The sequence below is a fragment of the Xyrauchen texanus genome, chromosome 13 (genome assembly GCF_025860055.1).
Source record: "Xyrauchen texanus isolate HMW12.3.18 chromosome 13, RBS_HiC_50CHRs, whole genome shotgun sequence".
Classification (NCBI taxonomy): domain Eukaryota; kingdom Metazoa; phylum Chordata; class Actinopteri; order Cypriniformes; family Catostomidae; genus Xyrauchen; species Xyrauchen texanus.
The window spans coordinates 14,134,178-14,152,735 of NC_068288.1; the positions used below are offsets into that span (position 1 = coordinate 14,134,178).

Here is an 18,558-nt window from a genome sequence, read left to right on the forward strand (position 1 = left end):
ATATGGTAGCAAAGCGCAGACACAAACCCCCCTTTGTACTGAAAAATAGGAAGTAAAATGCCAAAATAAGTAGTTAGAATTCCAGAATGACACTAGCCATTATTGGGTAGCCCATGAGGATGGCACCCCTGGTAGAATTGGCCCTTACCCCTATGGGATACTGTACACCTTGCAAAGGAATGCAATGGCATCAACAATCCTGTGAGAAATCTCTGCTTGGAGATAGCAAAACTTTTCAAACAGCCTCAAAATGCAAACAAGGAGCTGCTCCGTGAGCCTAAACTGACTTGTACGTTCTATGAACACTTACAGGGCAGAGAATGTGCAATTTCTGTCCCTCTTCTGATTCAAAATTAGGAGAAAAATGTATCACTTGAGCCCTAAAGGGAGTGGCACATAACCACACCTTTGGCTTAAGTACAGCCTTAGATAAGCCAGGCCAAAAATCCAGACAAGAATCATGGACCAACGGCACCAGAAGATCCCCCAGTTGCTTCACAGAAGCCAAAGCAGAGTGGAGAGTGTGCACAAGCCTGCCTCAAGCAGCTCAAACGGGGAACCAACGTGACTCCACCTACCCTAGCTACCGGGCCAATAGATACTTGTTATATATCTGTCTTCCTCTTACACTTTTGTTTTGTAAAGTAACAATAGAACAGATTTGCTTAAGAGGAAAAACACAAAGGAATTTCTTTGAGGAAATGTGACAATTAAATGTGCATGGTTAGAAAGGGGGATAATGTAAGAATTGTAAATGGAATGCTAAATGTAATGGGCAGATTTATATAGACCCACATTTATCCACCATTAATATGTAGGAAATTATATAATGGAATGAGCTGTGTTCGACCACCATTATAAGAAGTATAAATGACAAATGATCAGATTAGAAATATCAATAAAATTCTCGATCATTAAAAATGTAATAGTCAATTCATGCCATTTTTATTTGTATAGCGCCTTTCACAACACACATCGTTTCCAAGCAGCTTTACAGAAGATCAGCATTAACAGAAGATAAAACTGTAATATCTATAATGTCTGAGTTATTATTGTGTAGTTTAGGGACAGTGTTTAAACACAGATTGTGTTTGAACAGTAAGATTAATGATTAATGTCTTTGAAGTTCATCCTGGATTAACTGCAGAAGTTCACATAGATGCAATTGTTCTTTGTTAGTTGGCTGATGAAGGCTTTTGTTGGCAATTAATTGATAGTCTACAATATGTATTCCATTTCAAGAGTGTAGTTCATCATTAGACTGAGGTGATGTAGGCAGAGATCAGTGAGGTGCATCGCAGTTCAACCTGGCCGGTGATTTCGGTGAGGTCTACCTAGTCCAAGGTTCAGGCAATGGCGTTGGAGTTGGAGTTGGCATCAGTTGATCCTCTGAAGTCCATCATAATAGACTGAAGTGATGTTTGGCTGGCACCGGCTGCTATTAGTCATCATCACACAGCAACATGAGTCCAACAGGAAGCAGGAATGGAGCTGGATAAACCTGAATGTTTCTGGTGACATCAGGATAGGTCGAGACAGGGAAACAAATAAAAAAAATATTAGCATAGATGCAATTCAATTTATTGCAGAGTTATAGATCATAATCCCTGGTTCTGGCAGACCCAACTAAAGCAGCCTAATTGTGGGTTGGAGGATAAATTAGGTGTATGCCTGGCTAAATAGGTGAGCCTTTAGTCTAGACCTAAACTGAGGGAGTGTGTCTGAGTCCCGAACAGTTTTAGGGAGACTATTCCATAGTTTAGGAGCCAAATATGAAAAGGATCTTCCTCCTTTTGTGGATTTTGATTTTCTAGGTACATTTAACAGGCCAGAATTGTGTGATCGTAATGAACGTGATGGAATACAGTGTGGTAGAAGGTCACTTAAGTACTGCGGAGACCATTCAAAGCTTTGTATGTAGTTACAGAATATTAAAATTAATACTGAATTTAACAGGTAGCCAATGTAACGATGATAAAATGGGGCTAAAATGATCATATTTCTTGGTTCTAGTCAACACACTGGCTGCTACATTTTGAACCAATTGAAGTTTATTTATTGATCTTGCTGGACATCCTCCCAGTAATGCATTACAATAATCTAGTCTTGAGGTCATGAATGCATGAATTAGATTTTCGGCATCAGCAACAGAGAGCATATGTCATCATTTAGCAATATTTCTGAGGTGGAAGAATGCTGTACAAACATTGGTAATTTGATTTTCAAAGGACAGATTGGTATCAAATATAACACTTAAGTTCTTCACTGTTGAGGACAATGTAAAAGTACATTCATCTAGAGCCAAATTATATTTTAGCAGCTTGTTTATAGAAGTTTATGGTCCAATAATTAATACCTCTTTTTTGTTGGAATATTGAGTAGAAGGAAATTTCTGGCCATCCAATCTTTTATTTCATTGATACATTAATTTGGAGAATTGTGAAATCTCATCAGGTTTGAAGAAATATAAAGTTGGGTATCGTCTGCATAGCAGTGGAAACTTATTCCACGATTCCTGATAATATCTCCCAGGGGAAGCATATACATGGAGAAAAGCAGAGGCCCTAAAACTGATCCCTGTGGCACTCCATACTTAACTTTTATTTGGTTTCACAATTCCTTATTTACATAGACAAAGTGGTAGTGGTCTGCTAAATAGGACCTAAACCATGCTAATACAACTCCACAAATGTCAACATAATTCTCCAGCCTATTCAAGAGAATGTCGTGATCTATCGTGTCTAATGCAGCACTTAGATCTAAAAGCACTAGAAGAGAAATGCAGCTGTGATCAGATGATAAGAGCAAGTCATTTGTAACTCTGATAAGTGCAGTCTCTGTATTGTGATGAGGCCTAAATCCTGACCGAAATTGTTAATATATATACTATTTCTCTGTAGAAATTATATTTGGGAGGATACTACGTTTTCTAGTATTTTTTGACATAAACAGGAGATAATAAAAAGATGACAGAGTTTTTTTATTTATATCTGACAGTGTCACATTAAGCATTATTAGTTCAAAAGACTTGAATGTATAGCCTGTCCTCTGAGTAACACCAAAAACATCTCTGTAAATTGTAGCAACACCTCCTCCTCGACTCTTCATATGAGGCTAATTTTTTTAAGTAGGGTAGGGAGTAAGTAGACTTATTTAAACTACTATACTCATCCATTTTAAGCCAGGTTTCAGTCAAACAGACTGAACACATCCAAACTATGATCTGTAATCATTTATTTACAATTAATGCTTTGGTAGAAATACATCTAATGTTTAGTAGCCCTACATTCATATGATGTTGATCTTTATCTTTATTTTGTTTAAGTTTGACCTTAATCATAATTTTTCTAAATTATTTAGTGAGAGTTTTGTGTTTGGTAGTTCGGGGAACAGATGATATCTAGGTGATAAGTCAGTCAGATCAGACTCCTTGGCACCAGTCCGCATTCCTGGCTTCTTAATGCTGAGAGATATTTCCCAGGATTATATGCCATCTTGGTATAATTCTGTGTTTATTCTTTTTAATTTCCTTCTGCCTGGCTACTCCAATCCTACACAGTATATTTTAATAGCGGCAGAAGATAGAAGTGATAGAAAATAATGATGGGAACAGAAGCAGCCCGGAGGGTGCATATGAGTTCATCATGGCATATAACAGAACGTCATGGTTACTGTCGTAACCTCCATTCCCTGATGGAGGGAACAAGACGATGTGTCGATGTAGTGACACTAAGGGTTGCTCTTGGGAGCCCCAAACACCTCCGATCTTATATAAGGGTCTAAAAGGAGCTGGCTCACAACCACTCATTCAGGTTTTGTGCTGAAGAGCCGAGACAGGTTCCCAGCCATTTCAGCAGGTAGTTCAGTGTTGTGGCAAGAGAGATACAACGTGTCGTTCCCTCCAGGGAACGGAGGTTAAACAGTAAACAAGATGTTCTCTATCTGACAATAACTCAACGTTGTGTCAATGTAGTGACACTAGGGGTCCTTATACGAAATGCCACAACTAGCTGAACTGTGTTACGTGGATTGGCAGTGCAGGTGCAGGCAAGCCACTGTGTGCCTCCTATCAAGCACACACGGCCCTCTTGTAACCTCCCCCAACACTCCATGAGTGCTGTACGGTCCCCTTCACCTCGGGGACAAGCCGACTGGGGACAGGCCGCACCAGCCGTGGCCTCTTCTTTCTTTTTTCTCCCCAAAAATTGGAAATCGTTCAGGTGGGGCCATTATCATCCGTGTCGGGGGGTTCCTTTCCCTAGGGAAAGACACTGTAGCGTGGCCACATAAGGGGATGTTTTATATATAAGATTCTTGACACAAAACTAGTTATGTTTGTCATTAATGCCTATTAGTTATATTGCTTTCCCCTGTATTCCTGTTATTCCCTCAGCTGTTGTGTGTTTATCCCCATCTCTGTTCACGCGAGATCTTCGCGTGGTTTCGTCTTACGTGTTTTCCTGCCACGTATACAGGAAGTACTTTCACTTTCTATTTAAGGAACCGCTATGCCGGTTTTTGGGGCTCATTTGCGAGTACGCTCATTTACAAAACTTCACGCATACCTCGGATTACACTGGTGACTGACCTGGAAGCGCTGAGACGCCGTTCCTCTTTGGGAGTATTTTCGTTTGGCTCGCAGCCAGGATTACTCTTTTATCAGAGGACATTGGTCAATCATCACTTCATCACTTCATCACTTGGTCGTGCTCACGGACTATCTAAATTCCCGGTGAGGCTGATCTGATCACTGTATATAACTCTGTGCACTCTGGACTTCACTTTTACATGTATATACACCTTGCTTGTTATTGTTGTAAATATTATTGGTTTGTTAATACACTTGGGTTTATTGATTTTTCATCAGTGTTGATATTTATTTTCTCCACTCCATTACCTATCTTTAGAAACGGTACGGTAGATCCCATAATTAGTGTAAACTCCACTTAAAGATTTTGGGGAGTGTTACAACACTGCCGAGACCACACCATGCCTGAAGGGGAGGTAATACGTCACATTGGCTAAATGACCGGCAGTATTGCATGTGGAGAAAGTCCCCATTGTAGCTCTTACCCAGAGGAGATGGAGCTCTACAAACACGGTGACCGGTTACAGAGGGAACTCTGCCCAAGGAAGACACGGGTTTAGCGCACATCTTCAGCCTCCAGGAGGGGAAAGGCACTGTACTCATGCGGTACACCCGGCCAGCAGCCCAGCATACTTACCTTTTCATAATTGACAACAGCCAGGATGAAACCAGCTCAAACCAGAGATTGTAGAATTTTGCGATGGTATTGAGTGTTGCCCAGCCTGCTGATCAACAGATGTCTGCTAAAGAGCCATTGGTCAGGGCCCAGGAGTCCACCACACTCCTGGTGGAGTGTGCTCGAAGCCCCATAGCTTTTAGCTCAACTGACTCTAGGGGAATAAATTGTGATTATCAAACATCAAAAAACAGGAGTGAAAGTCAAGCAGCATCCATTTGGTGGCTTGTGGATTCCAAGCAGAGAACACATGGCTTTCTGCAAGCCCAGCAGGACCACGGAGAGATCCCATGAGGGAATGAGGCACAGCCTGGGAGGATTCAACCTCTTCATGCCTCTAAGGAACTTGATAATCAGGTCATGCTTCCAGAGGGACTTACCATCTACTGCGTCGTGGTGCGCCGCTATAGCGGCCACATACACCTTCACAGCCGCCCCTCCAGCCTCTCCTGCAGGAAGGAAAGCACTGAACCAACTGCGCATCTCTGGGGGAGTCTTCATGTTGGGAAGAACACCTCTTAACGAACAAACGCCACTTCGAGGAAAACAGGCGCCTCGTAGAGGGAGCGATGGCCTGAGTGTTCATTTCTACCATCACCGGGGCATACCAGAGTGGTCAGTGGGAGGATTCCCGGGAAGCGAACAGGTCTACCTGCGCTTGGCCAAATCAACTCCAAATCAGTTGGGCCATCTGGGGGTGGAGTCTCTCCCCTGAGCATGACATGCCACGATGACACATCCACTGCACCATTGAAGTTGCCCGGGATGTGAGTGGCTCACAACAACTTGAGTCGCTGCTGACTCCAGAGGAGGAGATGGCTGGCAAGTTGCAACATGCAACGTGAGCGTAAGCCACCTTGGCAGTTTATATATGCTTCGTCGCCATGTTGTCCGTCCAGACCAACACGTGCTTGCCCTGGATCAATGGCCTAAGCCTCCACAGGATGAGCAATACTGCCAGCAACTCAAGGCAGTTGATATGCCAACGCAGACACGACCCTGTCCAGGAGCCAGTGTAGTATATTTTTATCAAGTTAATCAGGAGTAATCAATAAAAACATTGTTGATTTATACCAGTTATGTCTGAGGTGCAAACATGCAGTTTACTGTGTGTAAAGGCCTGTGGGCGTGATGAATGTGTGCTCAACATATGTTTGACTATTTGACTGTGTGCAGAAACAAAAATAGCATTACTTAGGGGGGGGAATTGATCTCTTCCAAAGGTGGTTCTGTTACTTCCTAATATGGTCAAGACAAGAGTCAATGAAGAGGATGATAGATAATGCATGTAACCCCACCTTGTTTGAGGAGGTGTATTTAAGTAAAACCAAACCAGAGATGGTTCAGTTGTTGTTGCTGTGGTTTCATTGCAGGCAACTCGGCTTTATTGTGTGATAATAAAGTCTATTCTTCTGAAATCAAAACCCCAAAGATGCTGAGTGATTTTTCACAAAATTGGCACAAGAAACTACTACACCAGCAGCTGCATTCCGATTGCTCATGGCACCTCAGCCTCGCTTGGAGGTAACAACGACGTGCCTGGACACTTGCACTAAGGGGACCCCTGCCCATAGAAATGCAAGGTCCGTTCAAGCGCTGATATCCACGCGATGTGTGCTGTGGCACCATGCCCATCTTGGCACTCGAGTCTGAAGCCAGTGCTCGAGCGGTCTCATTTGCATCAACCCGAGTGGCTTGACTGGTGCCGAGGACACCATACGCCCCAGGAGCCCCTAAAATTGTGTGGTGTCCGGCGATCGTAACAATGACGGCCGTAAACACCAGGTGTGTGACCCAGGGAATGAAGAAACTGCTCTTTCTTTGAAAATGCGTGTACCACAGCTCTTCTGGCATGCGGCAAAATTAAAATCTCTTAAACAGTGTTGCCAAATAGGCCATCCTGGGAGATGGGGGCATCAAGGAAACCAACCTTGTCAGCCTCTATCATCTCGATCAGGTTAAGCCACAGGTATCGCTTCTTGACCACCAAGGTGGACATCACCTGCCCGAGAGTTCACGGCATGACCTTTGTCACCCAGAAGACAAGATTGGTTGCTGAGCGCAGCTCCTGCATTAATCCCAGGTCAGGACTACCCTTGTGCAGTTCTCTCCAGCGCCTCGGCTGGCTGCACTTGCAGGAGAGCCATGGCGTGCAGGGGGAGGCGGCATGTCCAGCAGAACTGTAAGCCTTGGTCGCCAGGGACAATGTGGGCTTACAGGCTCTGGACGGGATTCTCAGATGATTCTGCCAGGTGGCGGCATTTTGCAGGCACAGGTGTACCACAACTGCCTTGTCCACCTGGCAAATTGCCATGTACACCCTGGCCATCCCACCACCAAGGGTAGTGAGTGTGGAGGAGCTCAGAGATCCGGTCTAGATAGTAAAAGTTGCCTGCCATGATTTTGTGAGCTCCTCGAGGAACCAGGAAGAATGGGACCAGGGTGGGGCACTGCCGTGAGTGGCGCTCTGAACCCAGGAACCAATCGTCAAGCCGTAAGGGTTCATGGCAAGGCGGAGGGTTTAACTCCAGCCCGACGCTCGTGGCCACCCGGGCAAGCATGTCCGGCAGCTCCGCGTCAGCCTCAGACTGGGCAACCGCACCCGAAGGTGAGATCCCAGTCGAGTCCTCTGTGTCCGACTGGATCAGCCCACTCTCTGATGCTGCGATCAAGAGCTCATCCTGTTCCCGAGCCCCGAATGAGACATCATACTCGCCATTGGGCGAGTCACCTGTCTCATACCAGAACCTGACCGAGGCAAACTTGGGAATGACAGGTCCGTGGGGATTACCCGGTGGAACCACTCTCATTGGGGTCCCCAAATCGCCCCCAGTGCTAACCGATACAGCCTCATACCCGTAGGTAGAATGACCAGGGCAGGGAGCAGCTGGAGCCGTGACCGCAACGTAACCATGGTTATGTTCTCGCAGTGAGAACATAATCCATCCACGAATGCTGTCTAAGCTGTCTCATGGACGTGGCCCATGCAGATGAGACAGTGATTGTGGCCTTCAGAGGTGGAGAGGTAGCGACCGCAACCAGGAACTAAACTTTATCTAAATCTTTAAAAAGATGCTCTCCGTCAGTGCCACTCTTTTGGAGAAAATATACTCTTTTAGGCTGTCGAAGCAACCAGGGGTGTTCTCTGCACTCAATCCGTGCATGAGGGGGTGAAACCGCGGTAATGCACCATAAATCCAACAGTATGCAGAGGTGAATGGAACAGCAGTGGAATTCAGCTCTCTGTGAATCAACCACTCATCTCCGAAGAAAAAATCTGAATTAGTGGTTGCGAGCCAGCTCCTTTTATACCCGTTTGTCCAGGGGAGATGCATGCAAATTCTCATTGGCCTTTTCTCAAAGATCAGAGGTGTTTGGGGCTCCCAAGAGTGACCCCTAGTGTCACTACATTAACACAATGTCGAGTGAGTGACAGATAGGGAACTGATGTATCAGCCCTTGACATTGTGAGGGATGGGGAGAAAACATTAATTAAACAGTTAAATCATGCAATAAAAAATATAATAACAAATAAATAACAACCCTAAAATCCTGTTATTGCATTTATTCCATGTCATACCACACCAATAGCTGTAATACAGGTAAAGAACAGGATCTGTCCATCTATGGATATGCCTGTTATTTTTAAAGTTTAGCATATATCAGTCCTTAAGAAACAGCATGTTCTTCTTAAGTGAGTGTGTAAACAATGTGGTGCGTTGTCTCCCATAGTTGCAGAACCTTGGGAAGAGATACAAGTAAAAGTGACAATCAGAAATATAGTAGCATCTTATTGGCATACCATAGCAAATAAAGCATCATGACACTCGTTATTATAACTGTTTTCATGAGTACATTTGAATGTTGTTGTGTAAATGCAATGGTCAGTTACACTGAAAAGCATTATTGCAACAATTTTGTTTAATAATTTTTCTCCCTTTTTATTAAAAAACGCTGTTCATTTCTTTCAACCCCAAATGTATCAAGATTAATGATACACTATGTAAATGGCAGACCATTAGTGAAAATGCTACAGTACAACAACCAGCTTCAATAAGCAGCTGCACGCGAATGTTGACTCAGCATGTTTTCAAAAGCAATCTTTAAAGGCTGGTGATGTCTCAAAAGTCCATTTAGCCCTCAGATGATTATATACATATATTTTGCTCCATGATCTGAGACTAAACTGGACATATATACTGATGATGAACTGTGCTTGCTTTCTGTCTACTTCTACTTACCATATTACACTAACCAAGACGTATCTGCAGTCTTTGTACACGGAAAGCAACAAACAATGGCCTTTTTAAGTGGATGGTCTCAAACCTGAATATTCAACATAACACGATGACTATAGAAATATAATGACACCTTTTGGCCCATTTTTCTTAAATAAGTCAATAAGTCTGCGCAGGCTGCAAAGAAAAACAACTTTCTCTGTATGTCGTAGCATACATACAATCATACAATCTCTGGATTAAACAAATCCATATGGAACAACAAAGGGACCAGATATCCATGTGATACATTTTCTAAGTCACACAGAAAATTGGAATACTGATGCAGGGATAAAGTGCATGATCCACCAAGATAAGTGAAGGTCCCTCAGCGCTGGTTAACTAAAACAACCTGCTCCCATGCTATAGTTGTAATCTGTGTGTGCTTTGTTGGTCTTGCGATCGAGATCCATAATCCAGTCCAGTCGAGTCAACATTGTCTTGAGCACCTGCTGCTTCTTCTAATCCAAACCAAAGTTCACTTTTTAACCTCAGTAAGCCTTTAATGTGTCCTCTGCTTGGAATCCACAAGCCACCAAATGGATGCTGCTTGACTTTCACTCCTGTTTTTTGATGTTTGATAATCACAAACTGAATTAGAATGATTATAATTGGGATTATTTTATTAGAACTGTCTGTTTTGATAAAGGTTTTAGTTTTATACGGTTGGCAGGTCATTGGTGCCAGAGGGCAATCAAAATCGTGCATCACTGCTGTGCCAATAGGGCACTTCGATTGGCCTTCATCTTCTCCAGTCTCTTCGTAAGGTGGCTGTTGCTTGCTTCAAGCTCATCAGCCCGGTCAAGCGCAGATCTCAGCTAGAGAATAAAGCGGATATACAATGCATGATTTATTACATCAGTTGCTGGTAAAATGTTTGGAATATTGAGTGTTTCTCACGACTTCATAAGTGATTCAACATGTTGATGTCAGACTATACCTCTCTTTGCAACTTGCGTTTCTCTACTTTTAGTTCGTCTTCCACTTTCTCTGCAGCCTCGGCAGCTGTCTTATAACGGGTCACTTGACCCTCCAGCCGAATGATCTGCCACACGACAGAGATAACAGGTTATGCAGGAAAGAATGGTCAGGTTAACTGAATTCATATTCAAAGGTATTTGAACACCTGCCCATTGCGGGTGTTTCATGCATAGTGGCCAGTAATTTTGCTCATCTGCCCGCCACTGTGAGACATCTTGGAGTGACATTAGACATAAAGACGTGCATTTGAAGTATAACACTTGATTATACTTTAAAGAACAGACAAAAGAAAAGCTGTTGATGTGCGAGTCTGATTCACTGTGTTTATGCGGCTCATGAGCACATCTAGAGCACTTCTCACGAAACACACACATGCATGTGTCTTCCTGTGTGTGAGTGTGAATGTGTGTGTGTGTGTGTGAGACTGCGTGTGTGAGAGTGTGTGAGAGTGTGTGTGTGTGTGCATGTGTGTCTTCCTGTGTGTGTGTGAATGTGTATGTGTGTGTGAGACTGCATGTGTGAGAGTGTGTGTGTGCATGTGTGTCTTCCTGTGTGTGCGTGAGTGTGAATGTGTGTGTGTGTGAGAGTGTGTGTATGTGTGTGCGTGTGTGTCTGCATATGTGTCTTCCTGTGTGTGTGTATGTGAGTGTGTGTTTATGTGCTGTCATAATGTATCCGACCAGTCTTTAGAAATTACTATCCCTAGCCAGTGATCTCTAAAATCAACTTAAGCTTGCGATACTTTTGGGAAACATGGCCCAGATCATGTTTTTGAGGAACTGGCTGTACAACAACAGAAACAACAACCTCTTAAGATCCTTGCCATTTTTGGGGATTTCCGCCTGGATTTGGCCTACCCAAATTAAAAAGCTTCCCATTCCCACATACTTTGGCCTAAATACACAGTTTTGGTGTCATTTTACAGGAAACCCTTTGAAGTTGCATAAAACACTGCTAAAAATTTAAAAAAATTAAATATATGTTGTCTGAACAGTAATAACCCTCCTAAAAAAGAGGTGCTTTTTGATTTTTTTATATAAATTCATTTTTGAAAGTGTATAACTCAAGCCCTGTAAACCCTAGCAGCAAGCAGACAGTTTTGGCTGTTTCCACTAGATGTCAGCAAATACCTGAAAAAGGAATTTTGTCTGTATCATGTTTTATTTAATATCTATTTCAATTTATTTGAAGGGAGGAATATTACCTTTTTTGGTGTACTTTCCGCCTACCCAAATCTAAAGTCTCCCCATACCCATATACAGTGCTATAAATGCAAAATCCCAGTGTAATTTTACAGAAAACCCTTTGTCATTACATAAAACACTGTTGAAAGTGGTAAATATGCGCTCTGGTGTCTGGTGAGACGCGTCTGTGTGTTTTGCGCACGTAACCTACCCAGTGATCACTTCACAGTCTGGATGCAATATCACAGCCCCTGATTGGTCTATTTGATCTTGAGAGACATTGCCGGAAAGCGGAGGGTCTAAGCTTTACGGCAATATATGCTTTATCCGGATCGGACGTTTACATATTTTCCTGGATTGTTGAATATCATATAACATTACTTTGTGGTGTTTCTGCACTCGAGGTATTACTTGGGCACACAACCACAGAAAACACTGAAAAACGGCTCATTTTGCAGAGAATAACCTAAGGTAAAGGATTATGTAGCATTTGTGGCTAACTGTGCTGTCTAGTGCGAGTAGCACTTCAAATATTCAATAATTTCACTTGTATGATTGTATACTTCATGATTCATTCGAAGTGTATTAGATATGTGATTATACCTCAAAAAAAAGACTTATTGGAACTTCTTACTGGCAATGAGAGCTTTCATTTGATACATGGTTTGTACATGTGCGTCATATTTGAGCGATATGAGACATATGTATCCAAAAACGCACATAATTATGACACGACTTTTGATGGGTGGAACTATGTAATTTATTGTAAATAAGTTACTTTGTGTAAAACAAATGCCAAAGTGATGCATATCTCAAGAAAGTAGACATTCTAAGCTTTCAAATGGTACCAGATATGAGCTCATAACTCCTCCGCATACATTTAAAATTGGAAGTACATTATTACTGACGTAATTTTAAATCCCGGAACCGGGATCGTGGATTTTAACTGGTTGTAAACAAAGGGAGCTAAGACTAAAAGGAGAACTTTAAAAACAATTGATGATAAAATAGCATGCAGGAGTCTGATTCAGAGTTTGTGTTCTTGGACATGAATCTGTATCTAAAGTGTTGATTTTATCCATGACTTACATTTTGTTCAAGTGCCATGACTTCTTGCTCAGACTTGACCAGTTTAAATTTCATGTCACTGATCTGCCTGTTAGCATCTCCTATAGACACAAAAGATTTTCATGATTCAATTTAATTACAGTTTCATTACACGTATGAGTTCACATGTTCAGTGGGATGTGTGCAATGGTAAATTCAAACAATGTAGTAAAACTGGAAATATATACAAAGAGGATTACAAATGTAGACAAAGAATATATGAAGGGATTTTGCAGGACAACACAACACAGTGAATGCTAGCTTGTGTCTTACTCTGCAGATCTAGGATATGAGTGTCCAGACCGTTCTGTAGATCATCCTCATTCATGCATCCGGTCTCTTCCGTCCCATTCTTTTGTTTTTGCTCTACAACGGCTTTAAGTTTCCGCACCTACACACACAGCTCAGTAAACATGCTGGCAGGATGTGATTTCATAAGAGACCCCACCCACATTATCAGTTACACACAAAACAATAAAGCAATTGAACAGCATGAAATGATATGAATCACCTGTTCCAGCAAACTCTCTCTCTCTTCTACCAGCTTTCTCAATCTGATCTCTGAAAAAAATTAACATAAAACCACGACCATCACATGCAATCAGACAATGTAGGTGCTGAAACATTTTCATTTGCAACCTTAGATTAAATATACAGTTGAAGTCAGAAGTTTACATACACTTAGGTTAAAGTCATTAAAACTCATTTTTTTATTTTAATATTAGATAATATTAGTAAACTATAGTTTTGGCAGGTTGTTTAGGACATCTACTTTGTGCATGACACGAGTCATTTTTCCATCAATTGTTTACAGACCGATTGTTTCACTTTTAATTGACTATATCACAATTCCAGTGGGTCAGTAGTTTACACACACACAGTTAACTGTGTCTTTAAGCAGCTTGGAAAATTCCAGAAAATGATGTCAAGCCATTAGACAATTAGCCAATTAGCTTCTGATAGGAGGTGCACTGAATTGGAGGTGTACCTGTGGATATATTTTAAGGCCTAAGAAATCAGCCAAGACCTCAGAAAAACAAGTGTGGACCTCCTCAAGTCTGGTTCATCCTTGGGAGCAATTTCCAAACGCCTGAAGGTGTCACGTTCATCTGTACAATCAATAGTACTCTAGTATAAACACCATGTGACCACACAGTCATCACACCGCTCAGGAAGGAGACGCATTCTGTCTCCTAGAGATGAACGTAGTTTGTGTGAAAAGTGCAAATCAATCCCAGAACAACAGCAAAGGACCTTGTGAAGATGCTGGAGGAAACAGGTGGACGAGTATCTAGATCCACAGCAAAACCAGTCCTATATGGACATCACCTGAAAGGTGCTCAGCAAGGAAGAAGCCACTGCTCCAAAACCACCATTTAAAAGCCAGACTATAGTTTGCAAGTGCACATGGGGACAAAGATCTTACTGGAGAAATGTCCTCTGGTCTAATGAAACAAAATTTGAACTGTTTGGCCATAATGACCATCGTTATGTTTGGAGGAAAAAGGGTGAAGAACAGCATCCCAACAGTGAAGCATGGGGGTGCAGCATCATGTTGTGGGGGTGTTTGCTGCAGGAGGGACTGGTGCACTTCACTGAATAGATGATGACATCATGAGGAAGGAACATTATGTGGATATATTGAAGCAACATCTCAAGACATCAGACAGGAAGTTAAAGCTCGGTCACAAATGGGTCTTCCAAATGGACAATGACCCCAAGCACACCTCCAGAGTTGTGGCAAAATGGCTTAATGACAACAAAGTCAAGAAATTGGAGTGTCATCACCTTTAACTTTAAAGGTAATGATACCAAATATTAACAAAGTGTCTGTAAACTTCTGACCCACTGGGAATGTGATGAAAGGAATAAAAGCTGAATTAAATCATTCTCTTGACTATTATTGATATTTCACATTCTTAAAATAAAGAAGTGATCCTAACTGACCTAAGACAGGGAATGTTTCTACCATTAAATATCAGGAATGGTGAAAAACAGAGTTTAAATGTATTTGGCTGGGATGAATGTAAACGTCTGACTTCAGCTGTATATTACTGATGTGGTCAAAGAATATATCTGTCAGTGGAAAGCTTGTAATTCCCCTGTGAGGGTATAAAACTCTTACTCATTAATCACTATTGTTCATGTTAATATTTACTAGCAGTAATGTTATTTTGTGCATATTTCAGCATGGCATAATAATTCACATTATTAAAATGTCATCTATTAATAGATATATTAACTGCACAGCGGTGTCCAGAAGTGACTTCTAGTGTAAATGCTTCTAATTAGCATTTTTGTAATTTAATAGAAAATATTTAATGACAAATATCACCAGAATAACAATTAAAGTAGTAAGTTGAATATGACTATACATTGTAGAATGTCTTAGTATCTGGTTGGATATTGTTGCTATGTCCTTTTTGCCATGTTATTAAAATTAGGCTGCCGTATAAAATGCCAACAGAACAATAATTATAATCATCCTCAATCACTGCAGTTACATAGAAAAAATGCTTTTGAGCGTACTTTTAATTCATTCATTCATTCATTTAGGCATTCCAAGTGTATGTAAAGGAATCATGTAATTTGCTATCATTAGAAAATGTGCATGGGATTAACATTACAATATTTGTATTATAATACTGTACATATCACCCTTGTCCAATAATAGGAACATTGAAATTATGTTGTACAATATTGTTCAATTCCAACAAACATTTTTGGCATTTGCTTTTTATTTATGGTGACAAGTGCAGTGAATATGTTGAGCTTACAGTATAGCACAATCTTTACAGGTATGCTTCAGAAGTCAAATATAAGTACAATTGCAACATTGTAACAAAGAAATCAAAAGGACATTTTCATAAACATCAGCAAATCAAACTTCTTTTAAAGTCTCTTAAAAATCACGACACGAAGCAGCTAAAGATGCTCTTGACCTCAAGCTTGGTCTTAAAGTAAGGCCGTGTTTCATTTTCTACACTCAGTCCTCTCACAGCAACAGTTAGCTCTTTTGAAGGTTCACTGCTATGTGCGCTAACTTCATCCAGCTCTAAAACAGCAGCATCCCATGCAACGACTTCCTGACAGCTATCGAGAAGGAGAGCAATGCCCTTGTACTCGACTGGCATGCTAAGTGCGTCTTCCTGTCCACACTCGAACTCAACCACTGTCTCTTGATGGGACTGTGCACCATTGCCTTCTGTGGTATTACAGATATCCACTGTGGGTTCAAACATAAGATCTTGAGAAGTTTTCATGGCAGCAATGATCCCGATGCTTTGCCAGCTCTCTGGTTCATATTTTGCCATTTCAGATGTTATCTGACTATTAGGCTTTAATGGTTGCATTAGCATATTTTGAGAGGTTTCTGGGCTTGAACCAACATTTCCTTCATCCTCTGACATGCTTTCTTTGTTCACAAGCTCTTGAACGTTAACTGGAGGGCTCTTTGCCTGTGAGGCGTTAAATCGGCCATCAGTACACTCGGACGTGTCATTCTCAGAATGCTCCTCCGCACACATTACGTTTTTAACGAGTGCTGCCATTTTTGATTCATCTGGGGCCGTTTGACCTTGTGGTGAATTCAGTGTCTGAATTCCTTCAGTTATAAATATTTCTTTCTCAACTTCTGTACTAACTGTCCAGACTTCCTCCTCAGATGGACGACTCGTTGTTTGGACTGCGCTATCCTCTGATTGAGCTTGTATGGAGTCGAGCTTGTGAGTTTGGGAGTTTTCCATCATGTTTCCAGCTAGTCCAGTGGCTGAGGACACATTCCGTTCTGGACTTTCAGGTTCAACTTCTTCCTCTGACACGTGGAACCCTGTCGTCTGAAGAACCGAAGCCTTATTTCCACAGGGTAATGTCAGAGGTCCATCTGAGCGTTCCTTCAAACAAGAACCCACCACAGAACTGACCACATCAGCTGGCGAACACTTCCGTTTCACTGCCGCAGAGCCTGTAGTCCCCTCTCTTGCGATCTCTTCTTTTTGGGGGGTGCAGACAGCGATATCTTGCATCTCTCGTGTTTCTTCATTTAATCGATCTGCACCGATATGCTCCTTTGACATCGCCTCAAGCACCGGTGTGGTCTCACCAGAGTTTCGGGTTATCTCTGTCTCTGTAGTTGGGTTTATCTGCTGTTCTGGACCTCTGTCTGTAACATTATTGGGATTAGATGAGAGTCCAGATTGAAAACACCTTTTTGATTGGATCGTAAGAGCGAATCACACTTAAGATTCCATTTAAAGAGAGAATGATTGAATTGCCATTGATTGTGCCAAGCAAACTGCAGTGTTTGTTTCTTGAATGAATTAACGGCTGATCAGTGGAGAAAGAATTCCAACAGTGAAGACAACAGATTGTAGTTGTTGACAACTCGGCATAAAACTGAATATATTTGCATATATTATAAGTTATGGCAAGCAACAAGCAATATTGAATCAAAATGAATAAGCATGTCTGATCTCAAAAGGGCAGTGGAAGCAAAATAAAATGTTTAATTAATCTGATTATTGTTTGATCTTATTAATAGCATGTCATATTTCAACTGTACGGCAATAACTTTATTGCACATGCACAGCAAGGAAATACAAAGCTAGAAATCGACATACATATACAATAATTTAGTTGCTTTCGCTAATAAGATTAATTGACAGTAAAAACATTCCTGGAAAGCACTTGTCTTACCTAACATACTGTCTGCACTCACGGTGGGCGTGTGAGCGTTGTGATTCAATCGGGAGGCTGTTTCCACATCAGCATGCCCATCAATCACCCCATCTGCTACCTTTCCATTGGCTGTCACCTCAGATACCAGCACTATGCCATGTTTCTGTGAATGAATGACATGTGATGTCTATGTCCCATTGTGTGCATTACTTTCTTATGGTGCTTTGATGTCAAAATGATCACACGAAATATAACGACTTTAACATCCCGACTGTGATTCTCAACATTCCTTCTACATCTCTACCTTTAGAGCATCTCTAAGCTGTGAAACCTCGTCCCTGAGTGCGTCCCGTTCATCATGGATAATGTCTGAATGCTCCTTCTGCCTCTCTAAGACCTTAATGTGGCCATCCGCAAAAGTGAACAAGCCAAGAGGGAAAAAACAAAGGAGTGAAGGAAACACGGTTATGCTACAAGGCTCATGTGAGAGAATAGAACATTCGATTCTTTAAAGGAATATTCCAGGTTCAATACAAGTTCAGCTCAATCGACAGCATTTGTGGCATAATGTTGATTACCACAGAAATGTAGTTTAACTCCTTCCTTCTTTTCTTTAGAAAAGTAAAAATGGAGGCATTTACAATGGAAGTCAATGGGGACCATTTTTACAGGGTTTAAAGGCAGAAATGAGAAGCTTGTAATTTTATAAAAGCACTGACATTAATACTTCTGTTAAAACACGCGCAATATTAACACTAATGCTAAAAACATGTTAACACATATAGTTTACGTCTTCTGTCTATCCTTTTGAAACAGTATTTTAACGTTCAAAAATTTGCCTCATTGACTTCCATTGTAAGTGCCTGACTGTAACACAGATTTGTGCTTTTTTTAAATCAAAATGTAGTTTTTGATAATCAACATTATGCCACAAATACTGTTGATTGATCTTAAAGAGACAGTACACCCAAAAATGAATATTCTCTCATCATTTATTCAGCCTCATGCCATCCCAGATGTGTGTAACTTTCTTTCTTCTGCCGAGCACAAGTGAAGATTTTTAGAAGA

At 41.4% G+C, this 18,558-nt stretch overlaps 1 protein-coding gene across 8 annotated transcripts in view; it reads right to left on the reverse strand.

Annotated features, from left to right (window-relative positions):
- Nucleotides 1–8,820: 8,820 nt before the first annotated feature.
- lrrfip1b (leucine rich repeat (in FLII) interacting protein 1b) overlaps nt 8,821–18,558 on the reverse strand; it is a 41,475-nt gene continuing 31,737 nt past the window's right edge. For 7 of the 8 annotated variants that reach the window (XM_052140970.1, XM_052140968.1, XM_052140967.1 and 4 more), the window contains 7 exons: nt 17,795–17,887; nt 17,509–17,653; nt 13,325–13,374; nt 13,087–13,204; nt 12,796–12,875; nt 10,482–10,586; nt 8,821–10,359 (listed from right to left, as the gene is read on the reverse strand). In XM_052140970.1, coding sequence (XP_051996930.1) covers nt 10,249–10,359; nt 10,482–10,586; nt 12,796–12,875; nt 13,087–13,204; nt 13,325–13,374; nt 17,509–17,653; nt 17,795–17,887 — 702 coding nt within the window. In that variant the 3' untranslated portion in view covers nt 8,821–10,248. The remainder of the gene's footprint in view (nt 10,360–10,481; nt 10,587–12,795; nt 12,876–13,086; nt 13,205–13,324; nt 13,375–17,508; nt 17,654–17,794; nt 17,888–18,558) is intronic. The other variant, XM_052140965.1, reaches the window with a different exon arrangement.